Source organism: Rhinoraja longicauda, chromosome 2 (genome assembly GCF_053455715.1).
Source record: "Rhinoraja longicauda isolate Sanriku21f chromosome 2, sRhiLon1.1, whole genome shotgun sequence".
Lineage (NCBI taxonomy): Eukaryota > Metazoa > Chordata > Chondrichthyes > Rajiformes > Arhynchobatidae > Rhinoraja > Rhinoraja longicauda.
In genome coordinates this window covers 25,614,065-25,639,650 of record NC_135954.1, presented here as the reverse complement: position 1 = coordinate 25,639,650, position 25,586 = coordinate 25,614,065, and the positions used below count along the sequence as shown (strand labels likewise).

The 25,586-nt window shown below is 40.1% G+C and overlaps 1 protein-coding gene across 3 annotated transcripts in view; it reads right to left on the bottom strand.

Moving 5' to 3' along the window:
* Positions 1-25,586, bottom strand: part of odad2 (outer dynein arm docking complex subunit 2) — a 203,978-nt gene that overhangs the window by 160,648 nt on the left and 17,744 nt on the right. For all 3 annotated transcript variants that reach the window (XM_078427510.1, XM_078427521.1, XM_078427514.1), the window contains exons 4-8: positions 24,421-24,619; positions 16,145-16,251; positions 15,862-15,998; positions 15,610-15,732; positions 1,142-1,350 (exon numbers count right to left, since the gene is read on the bottom strand). In XM_078427510.1, coding sequence (XP_078283636.1) covers positions 1,142-1,350; positions 15,610-15,732; positions 15,862-15,998; positions 16,145-16,251; positions 24,421-24,619 — 775 coding nt within the window. The remainder of the gene's footprint in view (positions 1-1,141; positions 1,351-15,609; positions 15,733-15,861; positions 15,999-16,144; positions 16,252-24,420; positions 24,620-25,586) is intronic.

Here is a 25,586-nt window from a genome sequence, read left to right as displayed (position 1 = left end):
AACCTCCCCAGTGTAATCAAACACCATTGTCTCTGAAGAACAGTCTGTCAGTTTCACCACAGGTGGACATTGAAATTGACAAGCCATTGTTTCCATTGACACTTGTACAATGATACTCTATTAACAATCTAGCATCACATTTTATTTTTGAAAGTCCTGCAGGGCAAAGAACTTTGTTATTGCATGTCTACGATTCTGTAGTCCCTACACCATTGTCCCCATTGACACAATTGTTTCCCTAATGCGATTTTCCATAACACGAGTTTTTTTAGGAACACAATTATCACGATATAGTAGAACTACTTTTACAATGAAAATAATTTAGTGCACGAAAATCTTTTGCAGTATATGCCAGAATTGTTTAATTAAAAGCCCTCTCAAGTATGGTCATCAGGGAGGAAAAGTGGCAAAATTACTGGACCACACCTTCAATCATGTCAGGACAAATCGTCATTTTAGGACTAATGCAGTGAGTGCAACCCTGCAGCAACCTTAAAATACTAGAGCCACAAAATGCTGGTATTCAGCTGGCACATCTGAAGGGAATGTAGATGGTAGATGCATGCACATCTGATCCATAACCCTCTTATTGAACTCACCACTATGCAGATTGCCAAACTGAGACGTTTGCTGAAACTGCTTTCCAATGGGGTAAAAAAATGCAAAGTGGCTTCAGGAAGAGGAAGGGAATTAGGATGGTAGTCAGGGAAACCTCAGAGTGCTTTGTGCACCCAAACTGTTTCTGTAGTGGATAATGGTGCATTTCTGAAGACGGGTCTGAAGAATGCAATTCTGAGACGATAGGACTTCCCAGGGATTTCCCAGGGATTGCGAGCAGCACTACAGCCAGGACATTGAGCATGCTAAGTACATTGTTGCCTATTTTCTTTTTTTAACATCCTTCCTTAAATGTGGAGAGATAAGAGTGTAGCTGTACAACTGTAATAAATAATGCAGTAAGACAGTGAAAATATATAAAAACTAACCAATAAAACAAATTTAGGACTCATTTTTTTGTGTTGAAAATTTTCCACATTTGAAGAACTCTTGGTATTATCTAAGACTGTAAATATAGTTCTGGTTACTTATATATAAAGCTTAAGGTTGGTAGGTTCACAACATATCACCATCTGATACTTACACCTGTTGTTGAGATGATTCCAGGTGCTTAAGGATAGTTTCTTCTTTTTTTGCATCCCTTATCTTCGACTTTGGAGGCTGTTTTTTTCTCTCAGGTTTAGTCTTATCCTGATCGCTAAATTTTTCACTCTGATCAAATTCGTCGCCAATAAGTACTTCTGTTTTCTGGACCTTACGAGTACTTACAGATTTTTTTTGTAGTACGAAGTTCTAATAAAAGTTGCAATAAGTTGATAAGAATGTCAAAATAATACAAAATGAACATATCAGAGAATATATACTTTTTTTATCAATCCATGTATGGTTACAGTTACATTGCAGTACTGTGTGGGAAAAAGATGCCTTTTTAAATCTTTTTTCTCTCATCTTTAATCTATTCCCTCTAGATTTAGACTCTCCTACCCAGAGAAAGAGACTGTGACAATCCTCCACATCTATGCTCATCATGATTTTATAAACAAGGTCTCCCCTCAACCTTTTACACTCCAGTGTCAGAGAGAACTCTCTTGAACTTCCACAGGTGTCGAGTAGAGAGCATATTGCCTGGTTGCATCACGCCGGGTTCAGCAACTTGAATGCCCAGGAGCAAAGAAGACTGGAAAAAGTGGTGAACACTGGTGAACACATCACGGGTTCTGACCTCCCCACCATCGAAGGGATTTTACAAGAGTCCCTGCCTCAAAAAGGCAGCAAGCATCGTCAGAGACCCTGGCCACACACTCATTACATCCCTGCCATCGAGAAGAAGGTACACGAGCCTGAAAACTGTAATGTCCAGGTTTAGCAACAGCTTCTTCCCACGAGCCACCAGGTTATTAAAGACTACAACCTCCAAATAAGCTCTGAACTACATAGACTTGGGGAAATTGGTTTTGGCATTTTGCACTATTATTGTTTGTTTTTCATGTGTATATATGTATACATACACACTGAACTTTTTTTTCTTGTTTATTTTATTATATTGTTGACAGTGTACTATGTTTACATGTGTAAGAAGAAACTGCAGATGCTGGTTTAAACTGAACTTAAGACAGAAAAAGCTGGAGTAACTCAGCGGGACAGGCAGCATCTCTGGAGAGGAATGGGTCGAGACCCTTCTTCAGTCACCCATTCCTTCTCTCCAGAGATGCTGCCTGTCCAGCTGAGTTACTCCAGCTTTTTGTACTCTGTTTACATATTCTGTTGTGCTGCTGCAAGTAAGAATTTCATTGTTCTATCTGGGACATATGATAATAAAACACCCTTGACTCTCTTGAAAACATCCCAGTGTATTCAGCCTCTCCTTACAACTCAGATTTTCAGGTTCCAGTGTTTTATTGTCATATGTTTTATTGTCATATAGGACTGAAGGCTGATAAATACCCAGGGCCTGATGGCCTGCATCCCAAGGTACTTAAGGAAGTGGCTCTAGAAATCGTGGACGCATTGGTGATCATTTTCCAATGTTCTATAGATTCAGGATCAGTTCCCGTGGATTGGAGGGTAGTTAATGTTATCCCACTTTTTAAGAAAGGAGGGAGAGAGAAAACGGGAAATTATAGACCAGTTAGCCTGACATTAGTGGTGGGAAAGATGCTGGAGTCAATTATAAAAGAAGAAATTGCAGAACATTTGGAACAGGATCGTTCCGAATCAACATGGATTTACGAAGGGGAAATCATGATTGACTAATCATCTGGAATTTTTTGAGGATGTAACTAGGAAAATGGACAAGGGAGAGCCAGTGGATGTTGTGTACCTGGACTTTCAGAAAGCCTTTGATAAGGCCCCACATAGGAGATTAATGGGCAAAATTAGAGCACGGTATTGAGGGTAGGGTACTGACATGGATAGAAAATTGGTTGGCAGACAGGAAACAATGAGTAGTGATTAGGTTGGACCCGAGATGGCGGACGCCCACGACGACGAGGCTGGGCCTCCCGTACTGGCTCGCTCAGGTCCAAATGGGCCGGTTTCAAGCGAGCCACAGATACCATCTCTTGCCGACCCCCCGTGTCAAAAATCCTTTATGACACAGAAACCATAAAGGAAAAATAATTCATTTATGGCTGACCCTAGAAATTGAAAATGGAATTAAATCAAAGGAAGAGACTTGCCAAAAATGACTACTGACCAGTGGCACTAACGTCCGCTGTGATGAAGTGTTTTGAGAGACTGGTTATGATGCATATCAACCCATGTGTTAGGAAGCACCTGGATCCACGACAATCTGCCTCCCACCACAACAGATGAACAGCCAATCTTGCTGGCTCTCCACTCTGCAATTGACCACTTGGACAAGAACACATACGTCAAGCTTGTTGATACCCTTCTCAATGAAGAACTTATGAATTACATAGATTCACCACCCTCTGGCTAAAGAAATTCCTCATCTCCATTTTGAAATTCCGAGGCTGTGCCCTCTGATTCTGGACTCTCCCATAACTGGAAACATCCTCATTGTTCATTCTATCTAGGCCTTTCGTGGTAGGTTTCAATGAGATCCCCTTTCATCCCTCTAAACTCCAGCGAGTACAGGTTCAGAGCCTTCAAAAACTCATCATGCGTTAACCAAATCATCCCCAAGATCATTCTCGTAAACCTCCTTTGAACCCTTTTGAAAGCTAACTCATCCTTCCTCAGATGTGGGACCCAAAACTGCTCACAATAAATATGAGTCAAATGAACCTCACCAGTGCCTGATAAAGCCTCGGCATTATATCCTTGCTTTTATATTCTAGTCGACTCGAAATTGCATTTGCCTTTCTTGCCACTGACTCGACCATTTACCTCATTGGTGACCCTCGGACTATCTTTGATCGGACTTTATTTGGCTTCATCTTGCACTAAAACATTAATCCTTTATTATGTATCTGTACACTATGAATGGCTCGACCGTAATCATGTAATGTCTTTTCACTGATTAGTTAGCACACAACAAAAAAACTTTTCACTGTAACTGGGTACTGATTTAGAATGATCAGCCATGATCACATTGAATGGCAGTGCTGGCTCAAAGGGCCGAATGGCCTCCTCCTGCACCTATTGTCTATTGTATCTCGGTATGTGACAATAAACTAAAACTGAACTGAGCCTCCAAATTAACCTTTAGGGAATCCTGCACTTATACTCCAAAGTCCCTTTTCAAACCTCTGATTGAATCCTCTCCTCATTGAGAAAGTAGTCTGCACCTTTATTCCTTCTATAAAGGTGTCAGGGGTTATAGGGAGAAGGAAGGAGAATGGGGTGCATGATAAAGTGTATGACCGTATACTTTGTCAAGCTGTATTCCATTTTCCACTTCTTTCTCTCACAACGTATCCAAGTCCTGTGCAGCCTCCCTGCTTTCACAACGTTACCTTCCCTTCTATCTTCGTATAGTCCGCAAACCTGGCCACAAAGCCATCAATTCCCTCATCCAGATCATTTACATGTAATGCGAAAAGTTGAGGACCCAACACCGACCTCTGTGGAACACCACTAGTCACCAGCAGCCAACTCGAAAAGCCCCCCTTCATTCCCACTCTTAACTTCTGCCAGTTAGCCAAACTTCTATCCATGATAGTACCTTGCCTCCAATACCATGAGCTCTTATCTTATTTAGCTGAGTACTGTTATCTGGGGAGAATTGTAAAAATAGTGCAGGATTAGTGTAATGAATGTTTGATGATCAGTTTGGACTCAGTGGGCCTGTTTTTGAGCTGTATGATTTTATGACTCATAAATTGAATTTGCAGGCTTAATTTAGGGAAATCAACCAGGACTAATATGACTAGACAATGGAATAAAGAATTATATATTCATGTTTTTCAAAGACTACATGTATTGTAAACATATTGGATGGTGGTATTAAATTTCAAGGTGTTATAAATAAATTGTGTAAATGGACAAAACCCTATCAAATGCTAATAAACATATTGAGATGTGACTGTGCCCAGGAGTGTGTTGGAATTGCCAAGTCTAAAGGTAAGAAGAAAATTGTATTCAGCAACAAAGTCTAAAGCAGAAGTGGGATCAGGTGATGTTGCAAGACTAGAATAGGCTTTTTAAATAATGGCACAAATATATTGTCTAATGCTCAAGGCAGAGCCAAGAATAACACCAAATTTGTGAACATTCTTGTTCAGTTTCAGAGAATTTCCAAGGAAAGGGCTTGTGTTAGGGAATAGAGTTTGTGATGCAAGAATTAAGACGTGCTTAGATAGCTTACTCTTCTATAGGATAAATTATTTATAAATACGATAAATAATGGTGGTTCCAATAGAGATCCAGAAATTACATGCTGCCAATTTGAAGACATGCTCCTAATCCCCACTCTCAGTCTCTTGCCATTGATTTAGTCTCTAGCCAGGTTCATAATCTAGCTTCAATTCTGAGAGATTTAACTTCACAAATAATCGTTCATGAGGGACTTTCCCTCTGAAAGTCCATATTAATACCATCCACTGACATTCCTGTCTACTTCTTTAGCCAACTCTTCATCATGCATGAACTGCTCTTTATAAATCAGCATTGGCTCTATCAACTGAAAATTTATAATTATGAACTCCACTAGCTTCACTATAACAGATGTTAAGCTAACTAGTCGATAATTCCTCATTTTCCCTCTCTCATCTGTCTTAACCCTTTCTTTTAATATAAAATTCTTAGAGAATTGGACAGGCTAGATGCAGGAAAAATGTTCCTGATGTTGGGGGAGTCCAGAATCAGGGGTCACAGTTTAAGAATAGGGGATAGGCCATTTGGGACTGAGATGAGGAAAAATATTTTCACCCAGAGAGTTGTGAATCTATGGAATTCTCTGCCACAGAAGGCAGTGGAGGCCAATTCACTGGATGTTTTCAAGAGAGTTAGATTTAACTCTTAGGGCTAAGGGTATCAAGGGATATGGGGAAAAAGCCAGAACGGGGTACTGATTTTGGATGATCAGTCATGATCATATTGATTGGCGGTGCTGGTACGAAGGGCCAAATGGCCTACTCCTGCACCTATTTTCTATGTTTCTATGTTTTCTAAAAAAATTGCAGCAAAGGTCACTGAACCTGGAGATTGACCTGTCATATGAAATGTGATCCAAATTTTCTCACCTAATTCAGGCATGCTGAGATAAATTATATTGTTTCTCTTGTCACTGGTATCGCTGAGATTTAAATTGTTTAGAGTCCTGCACTGACACCTTGGTGATGTTTAACATTCTATTGCTAATTGGACAAGATCTGTCATCAGAAGAACAAGATATTAATAACTATTACTAAATATTTCATGGAAAATCTAAATACTTTAAAAGTTCACTGTTTAGAATAATTGCCTCTCAATAAAACATCATTTTACATTTAGAGCAGAAAAACAAACCAAATAACCCCATCGTAATCAATTGGAGGATTATTCCTTTATCTGTTTGACTGTAACAAAGTCTAGTCCATGAATACCATAAATAGAGACCCAACTTCTACCCCTTTACCAACACAGTCAATCTCCTGGTTCAAGATGGCCTAACATTGAACAACAACTTCCTCATCACCATTCACTTTCTCTGGATCAAAGATGTACCTAATGACACATGCATGTGCTCAAAGAAATTACCATCTTTCTGTGGGATACATGGAACAGTCTTTGTTTTACTACGATTCTCTCCATGCACCCGGAGAAAACTAACGTGGTCACAGGGAGAACGTACAAACTCTGTACAGACAGCATCTGTAGTTAGAATCGAACCCGGGTCCCTGGCACTGTAAAGCAGCAACTCTACTGCTGCGTCACTGTGCCACCCACTCTTCTCTTCCTGGATCTTTCCATCTCCATCATAGGGGAAAGGTGGCATCCAAAGACTCCCACAGCTACAGAATTTTGAATATGCTTCCTTCTATCTGTCCCCTGTAATAACTTTCTGTTATATTAATTGAAGGGATGTGGGCTTTGCAGATCGAGCCAATATTTAGTTGCCCACTAGACCGTGGACCCGTTGTGCCCAAAGCTCTCCTGCATTGGTGTAACACCCTCCACTCCACCACTCCCTTCCACCCTCCCCTCCTCCCCCCTCCCTCCCCTCTCCCCCCCCCCTTCCCCCTTCCCCCCTCCCTCCCCTCCCCCCCCCCCATATGTTGACTAAAGGAATGATAATTGACCAGGTTAGATTTGTCCTGCTTCATGAGGACAGGCCATACATGGGCAATTTTCCATATCATTAGGTAGATACCTAACGTTGCAGTTGCACATGACCAAGGGCACAGAAATTTCTGGAGGACAAGCTTTCAGTACTCATGCCAAAATGTTGTAAAGGCTCATTGCCTTTGTTGCATCCAATTTCTTTAGCCAATTCAATTCCATTCTCTCAGTTCGCATTTGCTTTGATGATATGACATTGTGCACAGCTGTCTCTGAAAATGACTGTTCTTCCTGAACCCTCCACCATCGTAATAGACCTCTTGACGGCTTCTCATCTATTTCCTACACCCCTACTCTTGCACCTCTTCTCCTTGAAAAAACAAAAGCACACTCCCCATGGCCCTGGTCTTCCACTTCACCAACCACCATATTCAATACAACATCTAGCTCCAATAAGATTTCACTACCAGATGCATATTCCCATTCTCTCCCCTTTCAGCATTGTTCCCTTTACAATTCCTTGGTCACCACTTCTGTGTCTACCATCCACTCCCCATCTCATGGCACTACTGCACGCAACTGCAGGCGATGTAGCATTTGTCTTTTCATCTCTTTTACCCCCATTCACGGATTCAAACCGTGTTTTCAGCTGAAGTGGTGATTCAGCTGTACTTCTTCCAATCTAATGCCCTGCATGTGATCTCCACTGCAATGGAGCAACCAAACAGAGATCGGGTGATCACTTTGCAGAGCACCTGCAATACAGTCGGAGGGCCATGGGTTTTTGTTTTTTTGCTAATTTAATCAACATCCCACTCTGACCCTTCCATCTGTGGCCTTCTGCACTGTTACAGCAAGGTCCAATGCAAGAATATTAAATTCTTCAACTTCACACTTTTTTCTGTAGGTATCATAAATTGCCATTTCTGTCTGCAACCATCTTGACATAGCTTTCTAATTCGATACGTACAGTCTGAGCTCTTGGGTATTTTACTCAGCTTTACTATTCACAACACGTTATAACTCATTTGAAGGTGTTTGCCTTTTTTCAAGAAGAAATTCTGGGCCTACTACATCTCAGCTTCAATTTTTTTCAGAATTGAGCAAATACTCCTGTAGTAATTATTTTAAGAAATGGTGCCAACATTTTTTTCCAATAAATCTTTTTCTCTTTAACGTTGAAGGTGTTGCTTCATACTGGGACAGAGGTATATACCTGGCTCCACAAATATCTCCTCAAAGTAATCCGTTGTTTGTGACCCATACAGGATTATAACTATCTCAACATAGACCCATGTCAAAACTAAAAACAATCGTGCAGACAAGAATATTCTAAAGAGACAACTTTAATTTGCATAGGTTCAGTTAACAACCATCACATAATACTTTCTGCATTGATAAATAACAGATGTTCACCGAATGTTGTTGGTGATGCTGGATGAGTGACATTTTGCACGAGTGAAATGGAATGTGGGTTTCTGTAATACACTGGCAATGAAGTGCTTTTGGATGAAGTGAAATGCACCAAATCAATTCAAGTTAGATATTCAGGTTTCATCGGCGACTACAAAATGCAAATTATTAGGCTCTGTGTGATGGCATTGCCAAGTTGCAGCTTTATCTAAATCCCTGTCACCAGTATCAGAAACATATTTCAAAATAGTCCTCCAAATTCCATTGCTGCTGGTATGTGAAACTTAAAGTGGTAGCATATTGATTACAGGACATTCCATCATACTCGCTGCCAATAAATTGCTTTTGAACTATAGTTAGTTTTGTAGGCAAACTCAACAGCCAGTCTGCAAATGCTAAAATCTGAAAATAGCTAAATGACCCATTAATCTGTTCTTTTGGCACTATTGATCGAGTAAAGAATATTGGCCTGTATAATGGAGCAACTTTTAAGTTTAGTTTAATTTTTAGAGATACAGCATTATTCAAGTTGTTATTCAAAAGTTTTCAGGGCATCTTTTACATTTATCTGTAGGGATAGAGGATATTGCAATTTAGTCCAATCAAAAGAAGGACACATTTTAGAGCAGATGACCCTCAAACCTGAAACATCAGCCAAAGTCATGTATAGAATTGTACTCAAATTTAAATAAAATGCATAATCTTTTGATTGAGTCTTGGAGGACAGTGATTTAAAGTTGAACCCAGAAACAAAAGCAAAAATAAAGATTTGAATTAAAATATAGGTATCTCAATGCACCTGAAAAAAATGTATTGAATGTGCAGTGATGGGTTATTTCCATGAGAATGTGAGAAAGAGAAAAAAAAGAGATGGGAATTAAATGAGATGAGACCTCACAATTGTAGTGTCATGGGAGATTCAGTGATATAAAAATATACACACTTCCAGTCCAACCAACAATTACCATATTTTTTTACTTTTTATATGTGAACATTTAGAAAGGAATAATATCAATTTGTAACACAAACAGAAAATGTTGTAAATACTCAGCAGGTCAAGCAGCATCTGTGGAAAGAGAAACAGATTTAATGTTTTAGGTCAAAGACCGTTCGACAGAACTGAGGAAAATAAAAATCAAGTTAGCAGAGGGGATAGAACAAGGGATATATCTGTATTAGAATGAGGCCAGATTAAATAGCTTCATTGACTTTACCCTCAACAACTCTACTAATACTCTCCACAGCCTAGCAGAGCTGGTCCATACCCTCAACAACTTCTCCTCCCACCTCCTCCAAATCCGAGGCGGAGCTATAGGCACTTGCATGGGCCCTAACTCTGCCTGCCTCTTTGTAGGGTACGTCGAACAATCACTGTTCCAGGCATACACTGGCCCTATCCCCGAACTCTACTTCCACCACATTGACGACTGTATTAGTGCTACCTCCTGCACCCATGCAGAACTCACTGACTTCATCAACTTCACGACCAATTTCCGTCCTGCACTCAAATTCACTTGGACCATCTCCGTCATCACCCTACCGTTTCTAGATCTCACCGTCTCCATCACAAGAGCAGACTATTGACCGACATCTTCTACAAACCCACTGACTCCCATATCTATCTAGACTACACTTCTTCCCACCCTGCTTCCTGTAAAGACTCTATCCCCTACTCCCAATTCCTCCGTCTACGCCGCATCTGCGTCCAGGATGAGGTTTTCCATACCAGTGCATTGGAGATGTCCTCATTCTTTAGGAAACGGCGGTTCCCCTCTTCCATTATAGATGAGGCTCTCACTAAGGTCTCCTCGATTCCTGCAGCTACACTCTTGCTCCCCCTCCCCCCCTTCATAACAAAGACAGAGTCCCCCTTGTCCTCACCTTCCACCCCATCTGCCGTCGCATACAGCATAAAATCCTCCAACATTTTCGCCACCTCCAACGGGATCCCACTACTGGCCACTTCCCATCCCCATCCCTTTCTGCTTTCCACAGAGACCGTTCTCTCTGCAACTCCATGTTCAAATCGTCCCTTCCCACCCAAACCACCCCCTCCCCAGGTACTTTCCACTGCAACCGCAGGAGATGCAACACCTGTCCCTTTACCCCCCCCTGTCGACTCCATTCAAGGACCCCAACAGTCTTTTCAGGTGAGACAGAGGTTCACTTGCACCTCCTCCAACCACATCTACTATATCCGCTGTTCCAGGTGTCAACTCCTGTACATCGGCGAGACCAAACGCAGGTTCGGCGATCATTTCGCTGAACACCGACGCTCAGTCTGCCTTAACCTACCTGATCTCCCAGGTTGCTCGCACTTTAACTCTGCATCCCATTCCCAATCTGACCTGGGCCTCTTCCATTGTCAGAGTGAGGCCCAGTGCAAATTGGAGGAACAGCACCTCATATTTCGCTTGGGTAGCTTGCACCCCAGCAGTATGAACATTGACTTCTCTAACTTCAAATAGCCTTTGCTTTCTCTCTCTCTCCATCCCCTCCCCCTTCCCAGTTCTCCCACCAGTCTTACTGTCTTCGACTACATTCTATATCTGTCCTGCCCACTCCCCTAACATCAGTCTGAAGAACGGTCTTGACCCGAAACTTCACCCATTCCTTCTCTCCAGAGATACTGCCTGTCCAGTTGAGTTACTCCAGCATTTTTGTCTACCTTAACTTCATTGACTGCTTGTTTGTCTATGTTATACGTTGCTAACAAGACGGTTTTATTGAACACAACCAACAGTTAAGGCTATGCAAATAGAGAGAGAATAACTGAGCAAATATCATAGATAAATGACATAGAGCAGGTTTAATCTCCAAAAGACAGATAAAGCAAGTTAACTAAAATTGGAGTATTTAATAGACACAAGGAGCTGCAGATGCTGCAATCTATCTTCCACAGGTAGGTTAGAATGAGATGGAGAAATGGATTGGCTTTATATAAAAAATTATGTATTTAATAATTTTAGGTCACAATGCAGATTGTGATCTCCTCCAATAGGTGACATCTCATATAAAGTAGCCGGTTCTTCCTACAACTACAACAATCTCTGTCCTAAGTGTCGAAGGATTCTCACCTAAAATGTCACCTATCCATGTTCTTCAGAGATACCGTCTGACCCACTGAGTTACTCCCGCACTTTGTGTTCTTTTGTGTAAACTAGCATTTGCAGTTTCTTGTTCCCATATGCTCTGTCCATGACTTCTCTTAATCTTTTCAAAAATTCAACTAGGATCGCCAGCCAAGGTCTACACAAATCTGTGATGGCTCTTACTGATCAACTGAAAAATGTCAAGATTACTCTAATTTGCAGACGCGAGCAATTTTCTAACAACAGATGTTAGACTAACTGTTCTGCAGTTCCTTAGAGATATTTTCCTCTCACCTTTCTTACAGTGCTGAATGGTATGCATAAATCTTCTCATCCAGAAGAAACAGTTCACGAATCAAAAAAACTCGGAAAATTATAGTTTTGGTGCACTTCCTTTAAAGAGCCATGATGGAAACCATCTGGTCCTGGGAATTTGTCACACTATAACGCCATTATTTTCAAAATTTCCAAAGTCTTGGTCCTGAGGGTCAGTAACTCCTTATGCAACTCAGTTTCCTGATTGACAGACCAAATCAGTGAGGATAGATGACAAAACATCCTCCACAATAATTCTCAACACTGGTGGCCTGCGTTCTCAGCCCTTACTGAAAAGGGCTCAAAGGGTTTCTCAGTAGCCCTAACTATGGGCTAGAGGCTATGGGCTAGACTCTGCCTCGTCATTGTCAAACATAGACTATGTGGACTATGTTTGTCCACATAGTCAAGAATGTGTGGACAAATTATGCTACAAATCCATTTACAAGTTTGCAGATGACACTATTGTTGTGGGCCGGATCTTGAACAATGACGAGACAGAAGAAGATAGACAGCTTAATAACATGGGGTCAATTCAACAAACTCTCCCTTAATGGCAACAAAATGAAGGAGCTAGTTATTGACTTTAGTGAACAGAAAGCATCAATAATGCCCAAGTGGAGATAGTTGATAGCTTCAAGTTCCAGATATAACCATCACCAAAGGTTTGTACTGGAGCAGCCACAATGAAGCCATGGCCAAGAAAGCACGCCATGCATGTCTCCAATGGTTCTGACGGCTCTTCCCAACTTCTCTAGATTCATTGTAGAAAGCATCCTATAGGGATGCACAACAGTTAGGTTTAGCAATAGCTTGGCCCAAGACGGCAAGAAATTGCAGATTTGTGGATGTAGCCCATTCTATCAAACAAACCAGCCTCCCCTCAATCAACTCCGTCTACACTTCACGTTGCTTTGGGAAAGCAGCAAACATGATCAAGGACCATTCATCCTCGTCATTTTCTCCTTTTTCCTCTCCCATTTTGGGTAGAAGATACAAAAGCTTGAAAGCATACTACCATATTCAGATTGCTGAACAGTCCTCTCAAAAGATAAGGGTGTAATCCTGATCTTTCAACCTGCCTCATTACTGCACGTTTTTAGCTGCACATTCTATGTAACTCTAACATTATAATGCTGTAACAATATATTCTTTACTCCAAATTTTTCTCTTTGCACGAGCTGTTGTACTTCTGCATGGCTTAATTATACTTATGTACACAATATGATTTAACTGAATAGCATGCAAACAAAGTTTTTTCTCCACATCTCAGTACATGTGAGAATAATAAATTAATACCAATACCAATAAGAGTACGCGAGAATTTGGGAAATTATGCCAAGAAATGGCAGATGGTATTTAACTCAGATAAGTGCAAGGTGTTGCATTTACATTAATTAAACTAAGGCAGAACGTACTCGGTTAATGGGAGGGCCCTGGAGAGTGTTGTTGAACATCGGGGCCTGTGTCCATGACATGGCTAGACACCAAAACACTGGAGTAACTCAGTAGGACAGGCAGCATCTCTGGAGAGAAGGAAGGGGTGACGTTTCAGGTCGGGACTCTTCTTCAGGCTGCCTGACATAATTCCCTGACATTGGTAGATAGGGTAGTGAAGAAGATGTTTTGGCATATTGCCTTCGATGGTCAGGAGTACAGGAGTTGGGATCTCATGTTACAACTGTTTAAAAGTAATTGGTCAGAATGCACTTGGAGAATTGTGCGCAATTCTGAGCAGCTATAGGAAGGATATCACAAAGCTGGAAAGTGGTCAATAAAGATTCAGAAGGATGGGACAGCACAGTGGCACAGCAGTAGAATTGCTGCCTTACAGCCCAGAGATCCACGTTCGATCTTGACTACGAGTGCTGTCTGGACAGAGTTTATACATTCTCCCTGTGACCGCGTGGATTTTCTCTGGGTTCTCCGGTTTCCTCCTACACTCCAAAGACATACAGGTTTGAAGGTTAATTGGCTTTGGTAAAATATGTAAATTGTCCCTAGTGTGTAGGATAGTGATTGCTGGTCGGCAAGGACTTTTTCCATGGAACGTACGAGTTTGAAGAGTGACCTTACAGATTTATATAGAAATCAAGAGGAATGTAGATAAAGTGGCCGATTACAGTCTTTTTTTCCAAAATTAGGGGTCTAGAGGGTATAGATTTAAGAGAGGGGCAACATTTCCACACAGAGAGTGGTAAGTAAATAGTATCAGCTGCTTAGTTAAGCTGCAGAGGTGGATACAGTTACAGCATTTTAAAGACATTTAGTCAGGTTTGTGGATAGGAGAAGATTGGAAAGGAATGGGCCAAACAGAGCAAATGTGACAAGCTCAGATATCTTGGTCAATATGGAAAAGATGGACTGAAAGGCCAATTTCTGTGCTGCAGAGCTCGATGATTCTATGTCCCATAATAATTCTTGGGTTTGCTTTTAACAATGAACTATCAATCAAATTTAAGATATTATTTCACAACAGTTAGATAGAGGATGAGGTTGAAACTAAATAACACAGCATTAATTTACATCCCAGATTTTATAATGTTATTTTATCAAAATGCATTTAACTGCAGTGAGCTGAAAACTAGTAATTATGCCCAAATGAAAATGTTTATTTTTCTCCAAGACAGCATCAACATTCAAATGCAATAGCATTTTATATTAAAAAAGTTAACGTAACTGATACGGGTGCTGCACTGTAAGGAGTTTGTACGTTCTCCCCGTGACCTGCGTGGGTTTTCTCCGAGATCTTCGGTTTCCTCCCACACTCCAAAGACGTACAGGTATGTAGGTTAATTGGCTGGGTAAATGTTAAAAAAAAAATTGTCCCTAGTGGGTGTAGGATAGTGTTAATGTACGGGGATCACTGGGCGGCACGGACTTGGAGGGCCGAAAAGGCCTGTTTCCGGCTGTATATATATGATATGATATGATATGATTGTTAGCTGATTTAGAGTACATAGCTTTGCCCTTCAGTTCCAAAGGTGTTCATTTAATTCAGTATTTTTTTAATAGATTTCAAGATGCATTGGTTTTTCCCTCATGAGAAAAATGGCTTATTGAGGAACCCCACAATTTTGCTGCAATTAATTGCCAAAAATATTTAAATAATAACCAAATTAGGAGTGAATATACATTAGGGCCAATTATACTATGTGTGTAAAGGAAAGCCATTAAAGAATAAAATTTGAATATTCAAAACTTGAAAGTAAATAAGAATTGAATAATGAAAGAATAAGTAATATTATTGCATATATTTTGTTATATAGGATTATAACTGGGTTCTTTTGGACAATGTTTTTCACTGATCACCACATAAAAGTAAAAGTAATGGTCATTTGTCCATAAGAAAAGGATCTATTGTAAACATCATATTATATGCTTAAAAAAACATTACATTTTAACTATTATTTACCCAGTACATTTGTTGTCCATTACTAAGTATTACTCCGTCTACATACTAAATATTGCAATGTAGACTGCAAAATAAGTGCAAGGCACAAACTGGAGAGTTTTTTTATTCTCCGCGATATTTTATATGACAGGTTTATTTTAACAATTTTACCTGTTGAATCTGAGTAAGATTTTGGGCAAAGGTAGGAGATCTTTCTTTGAGAAATGTAAGTAGATCCTTGTAGATATCACCTTTTCTATCATAGATAATATCTTCACTGTCCTTCTTAAAACCCTAATTAATCAGAATACATTTTATAATGTAGAATTAGTGTTACAGTTTGAGATTTGTAATGATAATATATTATACATGAAATTCTCCAAGAAATAAAATGGTCAAAAATATTCGTTTCAATTTACTCACCCCATTTTCAAAAACTCCAGCTGTGCTACAGGTGACATACAGGTCATTCGTGTCATGAGTGATGATAATGAGGTAGCAAATATCTCCATACACCTGCCTCCACGGTGGGGCTCTGCATCCATTAGAAAATTCATATTCTAAAATAAACAAAATCAAGCAAAAATTATTTTTATGTTAAAATCACGACAAAATCTCCTTGGGTAAAGCAAGTGCAGTTTTCATTCCTCAATTCAAAATCTTTTACGTGGTAATTTCAAATTGATTCAATTCTCCGCATAACTACCTGATGTGTAGCTGATAGATTTTAAAACAGACTGGTCTTCTTCACCAGAGAAAGACTGGAGCAATTGCACATCATTCTTTATAGCCTGGGGGCTCAGCCGCACTTCTCTTTTTTTCAAAAAAAAGGGAAAAAGAACAAGCAAATCATGAAAATATAATTAAATCACCTTCTCTTCAATTCTACCATTTCCTTTATTCAGTTAGTTCCAGATTTTATTTTCTGTGTATTAAATCAGCACCAAATATTTTACTCAAAAATGCATTACTGCAACATCTGGAAAAAAATACCCACAAAAATATGTTGGGCAAGCCGGATATTTGCAAGATAAAGTATAATATAGCCAAGACCTCACAAGCTGTGCCAAAACTTGAATATACAAACTGTCTATACCAAATATTCATAAACCTTGGCTCTGCATAAAATATAGCATGCTGCAATTTCAACAATTAAAAACCGAAATGCATCTAAATTCCTGATATTGTTAACGGATCTACATAATGTTTGGGACAAAGATCCATCATTTATTTATTTGCCTCTGTACTCCACAATTTGCAATTTGTAATAGAAAAAAAAAACATGTGGTTAAAGTGCACATTGGCAGGTTTTAATAAAGGCCATTTTTATATATTTTGGTTTTACCATGGAGAAATTTCAGCAGTGTTTATACATAGTTCCCCCATTTCAGGGCACCATAATGTTTGGGACACAGCAATATCATGTAAATGAAAGTAGTCATATTTAGTATTTTGTTGCATATCCTTTGCATGCAATAACTGCTTGAAGTCTGCAATTCATAGATATCACCAGCTGCTGGGTGTCTTCTCTGGTGATGCTCTGCCAGGCCTGCATTGCAGTCATATTTAGCTTATGCTTGTTTTGGGGACTAGTCCCCTTCAGTTTTCTCTTCAACATATAAAAGGCATGCTCAATTGGGTTCAGATCAGGTGATTGACTTGGCCACTCAAGAATTGACCATTTTTTAGCTTTGAAAAACTTCTTTGTTGCATCAGCAGTATGTTTGGGATCATTGTCTTGCAGTAGAATGAACCTCCGCCCAATGAGTTTTGAGGCATTTGTTTGAACTTGAGCATAAAGGATGAGTCTATACACTTCAGAATTCATTATGCTACTACCATCAGCAGCTGTATCATCAATGAAGATAAGTGAGCCAGTACCTTCAGCAGCCATACATGCCCACGCCGTAACACCCCCACCACTGTGTTTCACAGAGGTGGTATGCTTTGGATCTTGGACAGTTCCTTCTCTCCTCCATACTTTGCTCTTGCCATTACTCTGATATAAGTTAATCTGCAACTCATCTGTCCACAAGACCTTTTTCCAGAACTGTGGTTGCTCTTTTAAGTACTTCTTGGCAAACTGTAACCTGGTCATCCTATTTTTGCAGCTAACCAGTGGTTTGTAACTTGCAGTGTAGCCTCTGTATTTCTGTTCATGAAGCCTTCTGTGGACAGTGGTCATTGACAAATCCACACCTGACTCCTGAAAAGAGTGTTTCTGATCTGTCAAACAGGTGTTTGGGGATTCTTCTTTATTATAGAGAGAATTCTTCTGTCATCAGCCGTGGAGATCTTCCTTGGCCTGCCAGTCCCTTTGCGATTAGTTAGCTCACCAGTGCTCTCTTTTTCTTAATGATGTTCCAAACAATTGATTTTGGTCAGCCTAAGGTTTGGCTGATGTCTCCAATAGTTTTATTCTTGTTTCTCAGTCTCATATTGGCTTCTTTGAATTTCATTGGCACAACTTTGGTCCTCATGTTGATAACCAGCAATAAAAGTTTCCAAAGGTGATGGAAAGTCTGGAGGAAAGACAATGCTGAGAGCTCTCTTATACCTGCATTAAGGAGGTAATTAAACACACCTGAGCAATTCTAAACACCTGTGAAGCTATGTGTCCCAAACATTATGGTGCCCTGAAATGGAGGGGGATTAGATATAAACTGCTGTAATTTCTACATGGTGAAACCAAAATGTATAAAAATGGCCTTTATTAAAATCTGACTATATGCACTTTAACCACATGTGATTTTTTCTACTACAAATCTCAAATTGTTGAGTACAAAGGCAAATAAATAAATGATGGGTCTTTGTCCCAAACATTATGGAGGACACTGTACAAGTAATAAGAAGTGATTTCTTTCAGAAGAGTATAAAACATGTCAAATTTTATTCATCGAGGGAGGATATCACACCAGACAGATTTCCTATCATATCACAGAATACATTACTGAAAGTGACTGCAGGTACTAATCTGGCATTTATTCCGAAAATTCCACAAAATTTCATCATCATCTTCATACTGCGCCAAAAGAAAACTCATTCTACTTGTCAATCTAAAAATGAAAGCGGCCACCCATGTTTATGCCAAATATCCTGTCTTCAAATTAGCCAAATGGGTAGAGTTTAGAAATAAAATGATCATTTCATTTTCTGAGGGTGAACTACTGATCTCCTAATAGACAGCAGCAGACAATGGAGCAGATAGGTGGTAATTCACAGGGAAGTGCAAGAAAAGAAAGTTACAAAAATAAGAGATTTCAGTTTCCCCAATAGTAATATAATTGAGGTAGCATGAAAAGCTTTGAATTTTTAAAGTACATCAAGAAGAGTTCATGAACCAGGACTTAGATGGGTAATTTGGGTGCCTGTTTAGTGCTTTTATTGTTGGACTGTGGGTGATTGAATTAACATTTTGTTCAAGATGGCTGCGCCGTTGTGTTTGGCTGCCTGCCACTGTATGTTTCTTTTTTTTTCCTAGTCAGATGTGCAGCACTTTGGTCAACGTGGGTTGTTTTTAAATGTGCTATACAAATAAATTGACTTGACTTGACTTTTAGAAAATCTGTTGAAATTAACCTTTTCTTGGGGAGGTCAAGAATGTTTAATTATGAAGTGTCCTGACAACGGAACAATTAAATTCTTACTTGTTGCCGCTTTACAGGCCAACTAATGCAATAACGCACAAATAAATATACAATAATCAGTAATACAATAAATTAATATTCAGTACAATAACATAACAGTGCAAAGAACGAAGTATTCAGTGCAACCAAAAACAAAGTCCATAGTATGTCATAGTTGCTGAGGTAGGGTTGTGGTTAGTTTTGTGTAGTGTTCAAGAATCAGATAGCTACTGTGAAGAAGCTTTTCTTGAACCTGAAGGCCCACTTGTCCTAGCTAGAGGATGTGGAGTTTCAGAGGAAGAGCATTTAGAAATAGTGAGCATAACTCTAAGTTTCATTGGGTAAGGATGGTCCTAAAATTAAGTTCGCAAATTGGGGGAAGACCAATTTCAATCTCATAAGAAAGGACCTGACAAAAGATGACTGCGAGCAGCAACTTGCAAGTAAGTCTACATCTGGACAAATGGGAATTATTCAAAAATTAAATAATTAGAGTTCAGAGCCATCAACAACTCCAAAGAACTCTGAATGTCAAGGAATTTCAATGGTTGGAGGGTGTAAAAGGAAACAAGTAACAGGTTCAAGGCAGGAAGAGTATAGAAAGTGTAGGGAGCACTTAAAAATAAACTTAAGAAGATAAAGAGGAGCCGCATAATATCACTGACAAGATTTCAGAAAATCCCAAAGCTTTTTCTCAGCATATTAAATGCAAAAGATTAACCAAGAGTGACAGCAAATTAAGAGCCAGAGATCATCTGTGCATTGGAGAGGTGTTAAAATGAATACTTTTCATCTCTGTTCACTGAGGTCATTGTGGTTGGAGAATTCAGGGAAGGGGTTTAATGGAATTTTGGAAACATTAGAAAGAGTAGAGTTAAATGTCCTAGCTGGTTTAAAGGCGGATAAATCTAACAGGCCTGACGACTCGCCTCCCAGGCTGCTATGAAGACAAGGGGTTAATTGTCGAGGTGCCAGAAGACTGTAGGGCAGTAATGTTTTTTTCTTTATTCAAGGGCAACTTAATTATTAGCATGTGAGTCTAACATCAGTAGAGAAAAGTTATTGGGAAAAAATTAAGGGACACAATTAACCTACTCTTGGTAAAACAATCATAGCTAATCAACACACTTTTATTAAACAATTTGATTCAATTTTTTGAAGAGGTAACACATTATATGATGAGGGCAGTGCAGTCGATTATGTCCACATGAGTCTCAATGGGGCCTTTCACAAGATCCCATATGGGAGCCTGGTGCAAATGGGATCTAGGGCAAGTTGGCAAGCAATCTAAGTTTTGCTTGGTGTAAGGAAGTAATGGATTTATTTGTGAATGCTACCCTGTAGCCCCTGGTATACCACAGGGTTTGGGAACCCTTAATGGTTATTACTTACATTAAGTATTTGGGAATTAATGTAGGGAGTATGGTTGTTAAGTTCCGGGATAACACAAAAATTGGTTGCGTTGTTGATAGTGAGGAGAGTTGTTTTCGGCTACAGAATATTATTGTTGAGTTATTAAGATGGCAAAAGCAATGGCAGATGGAATTTAATCCTGATAAGTGTGAGGTGATACATTTGGGAGGACTAATAAAGCTAGAATATACCTGTGAATAATAGTGCACCGGGAAGAATTGAGGAACGGAGGGACCTTGGTGTCCAAGTGCAAATAATGCTTGAAGATCTCAAAGCAGGAAAATAAGTTGATTAAGAAGGCATGTAAGATATTTGTCTTCATTATCCTAGGCATGAAATATAACAGCAGGGCGGTAATTTTGAAAACTTTATAAAACATTTGTTGGGACACATTTGGAGTGCTATGTGCAGTGATGGTTACTATACCATAGGAAGGATGTAATTACACCAGGGAGAATGCAGAAGATGTTCACCAGTATGTTGCCTGGGTTAGTTTTATAGACAATAGACAATAGACAATAGGTGCAGGAGTAGGCCATTCGGCCCATCGAGCCAGCACCGCCATTCAATGTGATCATGGCTGATCATTCTCAATCAGTACCCCGTCCCTGCCTTCTCCCCATACCCCCTGACTCCGCTATCCTTAAGAGCTCTATCTAGCTCTCTCTTGAATGCATTCAGAGAATTGGCTTCCACTGCCTTCTGAGGCAGAGAATTCCACAGATTCACAACTCTCTGACTGAAAAAGTTTTTCCTCATCTCCATTCTAAATGGCCTACCCCTTATTCTTAAACTGTGGCCCCTGGTTCTGGACTCCCCCAACACTGGGAACATATTTCCTGCCTCTAACGTGTCCAACCCCTTAATAATCTTATACATTTCGATAAGATCCCCTCATCCTTCTAAATTCCAGTGTATACAAGCCTAGTCGCTCCAGTCTTTCAACATATGACAGTCCCACCATTCCGGGAATTAACCTAGTAAACCTACGCTGCACGCCCTTTTATTGTGAGGAGAGGCAGAAGAGACTGGGTTTTGTTTGCCTTGGACCAGCAAAGGCTCAGCGGGATCTGACTGAGGTCACAAATTTAGGAGGAGCCACATAGGGTAGATAATAACAAACCTTCTCCCAAAACAGAAATATATCTAACCAGAGAGCATGTGTTTTCAATTAAAGGATAAAAGGTTCTGAAGGAATCTGAAGAAGATTTTTCTCACTCAAATGATGATTGAAATTTGGAACACAAATTTGGATTGAGCGAATGGTGGAACAAAAGTCCCTTACAACAATTAAAAAGTATTTTGATGAGCCCTTGATTGCTAAGGCTCAGGAGGCTACCAGCTAAGTGCTGGACGATGGAATTAGAGTAGTTCGGCACTTGATAGGCCACTAACACAAGATGGGCTGAGAAGTTTAATTTCTCTGTTGCATGACTTAATTTTTTTCTGCCTCTTAGTTAAGTATACTTTAATGGCTTAGATTGTAGGATTTGATTTTAGATCTTAATTCTTGCACTTACTCTGTTAATAAACATTAATTTGTGAACAATGGATACAAGTACATTGACCTCAGTGGCGAAGAGACCGTACTTTGACAATACAGTAAACTCTCATTATAATGGACCATAGCAGGGGAAGACGGTGTCCATTATTGCCGATTGTCCGCTTTTACCAAGAAAAGGGATTTTCATGTGAAGGAAAGAAGTGCAGATGCTGGTTTCAATAGAAGATGCTGGAGTCACTCAATGGGACAGGTAGCATCTGTGAAGAGAAGGAATGGGCGAAGTTTCGGATCGAGACCCTTCTTCAGTCTATAAGGGATTATCATTGTATAAATAGTAGAAACAAATAATTACAGTTCCTGGATAAGGACACAAAGTACTGGAGTAACAGCAGCATCTCTGGAGAACATGAATAGGTGACGTCTCGGGTCCAGATCCTTTTTCAGTTGGGGGCGAGGCGCGGATCGTTGCAATCATTGGTCGAGAGTGCAGGTAAGGGTCAGTGGTGGCGGTGGAACTGGTGATGGTAGTGATGGTGGCGGCGACTGTGGCAGTGGTGGCGATTGCGGCAGAGACCACGGCAGTGGTAGTGTTAGCGGCAGTGGAGGTGGTGATGACCACGCCAGTGGTGGTGGCATTGGTGGTGGTGGTGGCGGTGGCGGTGGCATTGGCAGTGGTGGTGGCAGCAGCGGTGGTGGTGATTATGGCTGTAGCTGTGCAGACTGCACCGGTGGTGGCAGTGGTGTTGGCAGTGACAGCGGTGATGGTGGTGGTGACAGTTGTGCCGCGGTGGTGAATGCGGTTGTGGTGATGGTGGCGGTTGCAGTGGTGGCCGGGGTTGCCGTGGAGGTGAACGTGGTGGTGGCAGCGGTAGTGCTGGCAATATTGGTAGCTGCAGTGGTGGCAGCGATGGCGACGACTGCGGCAATAGCATTGGCGCTAGCAACGGCAGTGGTAGGCACGGCCTGAGAGCAGTCGTGGGTGCAGTGGATGTGGGAGTGGCCGGGTTTGGTATGGCCAGAGTGGGTGTGGTGGCAGGAGTGACCGGATAGGTGGCACGGTCCAGAGTCGGCAGCCCAGCCTAAGCAGTGAAGGTCGATAGGTTGGTTCGCTATAACCAAAATCTGTTAAAAGAGGTCTGTAAAGATGAGGGTTTACTTTAGACCATAAAAAATATCCCTCCACTCCTTATATGCAGCATTCACTCACCCAACATTGGACAAAATGCATGATGAGCATATGGAAAATATCATGTATAGATCGCCAAATAAATCAACAAAGGGCAAAACAACAAAATACCAAAACAGATGAAAGAAATAAAGTGTTTGGATTGTCAGTGCCAATTCAGGATAAACTGGCAAGCAACCGATAAGGTTTAAGCACAAAGTAATTTGTTTACACAGATAATAATGATCATGACATGGCATGTTGGCCTTCATAACGAGAGGATTTCAGTATAGGAGTAAAGAGGTTCTTCTGCAGTTGCTTAGGGCCCTGGTAAGACCACATGTGGAGTATTGTGTACAGTTTTGGTCTCCTAATTTGAGGAAGGACATCCTTGTAATTGAAGCAGTGCAGTGTTGGTTCACAAGATTGATCCCTGGGATAGCAGGACATCCTGGGATATGAGGAAAGATTGAAATGACTAGGCTTGTATTCACTGGAGTCTAGAAGGATGAGAGGGGATCTCATAGAGACATATAAAATTATAAAAGGACTGGACAAGCTAGATGCAGGAAATTTTTTCCCAATGTTGGGCGAGTCCAGAACTAGGGGCCACAGTCTTAGAATAAAGGGGAGGCCATTTAAAACTGAGGTGAGAAGGAACTTTTACACCCAGAGAGTTGTGAATTTGTGGAATTCTTTGCCACAGAGGGCAGTGAAGGCCAAATCACTGGATGAATTTAAGAGAGAGTTAGATAGAGCTCTGGGGGCTAGTGGAATCAAGGGATATGGGGAGAAGTTGGGCACAGGTTACTGATTGTGGATGATCAGCCATGATTACAATGAATGGTGGTGCTGGCTCAAAGGGCCAAATGGCATCCTCCTGTACATATTTTCTATGTTTCTATGTTTCAATGACAAAGTAAAGTAATTGAGAAAAATCAGTCAAATCAGCAACAAAACATACAAAATCATATAAAGCTACATCATATAAATCATACAAAGACAAATTCAAAGAAACAAAATCTAAATTACTTAGTTAGTTACTTTAAAATTTTGTGGCAAGCAAATTAAGACCACTATTGATTGAGTCAGGAACAATGAAACTAAAAGTAATTCTTTGTCTGGACATGAAGAAGGAAAACCAAAATATGGAATATTTTGTTGTGATCTATGGATCACATTGTGACATCAAATGGTAAGAAGAACATGACAATGCTTCTCAAAAAATATTTTCACATGATCATAGATGCTAACATTTTATTTGTAATACGTACTGTGAAATTTTTTCTAAAGAAGTATTAAGAAGCTGCATATCCAGCTGTTGAAGAAGAAGAAATAATTTCATTTGAACTTCAGCCAAAGGCTCTTCACTGCCTTTCTTCACTTTTTCCAGTAAACGCAACATTGAGCTGTCCTCTCCTTCCACTGTCGCAAAACTAGGGCCTAGAATCTTTGCTATTGGATCTCTGTTTGCTGAAGTGAAAAATTGCATGATTAAGAATATAAAACATTGGATTGATTAATGCTATTATTAAAACTGTAAAAATAAATATATATTTATTACTATTCCAGTACATGCTACAGTTTCCAATGAGAGAAAATTATGATATTTATTTTGTGTAGGAAAATAACTGCAGATACTGCTACAAATCGAAGGTATCACAAAATGCTGGAGTAACTCAGCAGGTCAGGCAGCATCTAGGTGAGAAGGAATGGGTGACGTTTCGGGTCGAGACTCTTCTTCAGACTGATGTGACGTTTCGGGTCGAGACCCTTCTTCAGACTGATCAGTCTGAAGAAGGGTCTCGACCCGAAATTTCACCAATTCCTTCTCTCCTAGATGCTGCCTGACCTGCTGAGTTACTCCAACATTTTGTGATATCATGATATTCATTTTGATACATTGACATCATTATTCCTTTTCATATTGATTTCTGGGAATGCCACACTAGAAATCAATTCCTAATCATGCAAATAATTGCTGCAATAATGTAATATTTAATGTAGTTATATAAAATTGCAACAGGTTCATAACTGGGCCAATTGGCATCTCTAGTTACTTCGTAGCTTTGTGTCAAATACACACTGTGGGGAATGGGGCAGGATAGAGGTAAGACGACAAACATAGTAGACAGCTTATAATTTAAATTATTAAATTTGTGTGCTGAATCTCAAGAGGTTATAGAATATTACAATTAGACAAAGTTTAATATTAAGAATTATCCAGCAATGCCTGCAATTTACAAATGCATTAATGATAAAGGAGCAAGCTCAGCTATGGGGCCCTCTACTGTTGAACAGATTGCCTGTGCTCGCTGTAGACAAATCTGCAAGGATCATTGACTTCTGCAGAAATAACATGATATAACAAGGGCATAGACCAACAGTCATTCATTTTTTAATTAGTGCTCGATCTTCTAGCTACTAATTATAGCCAGCT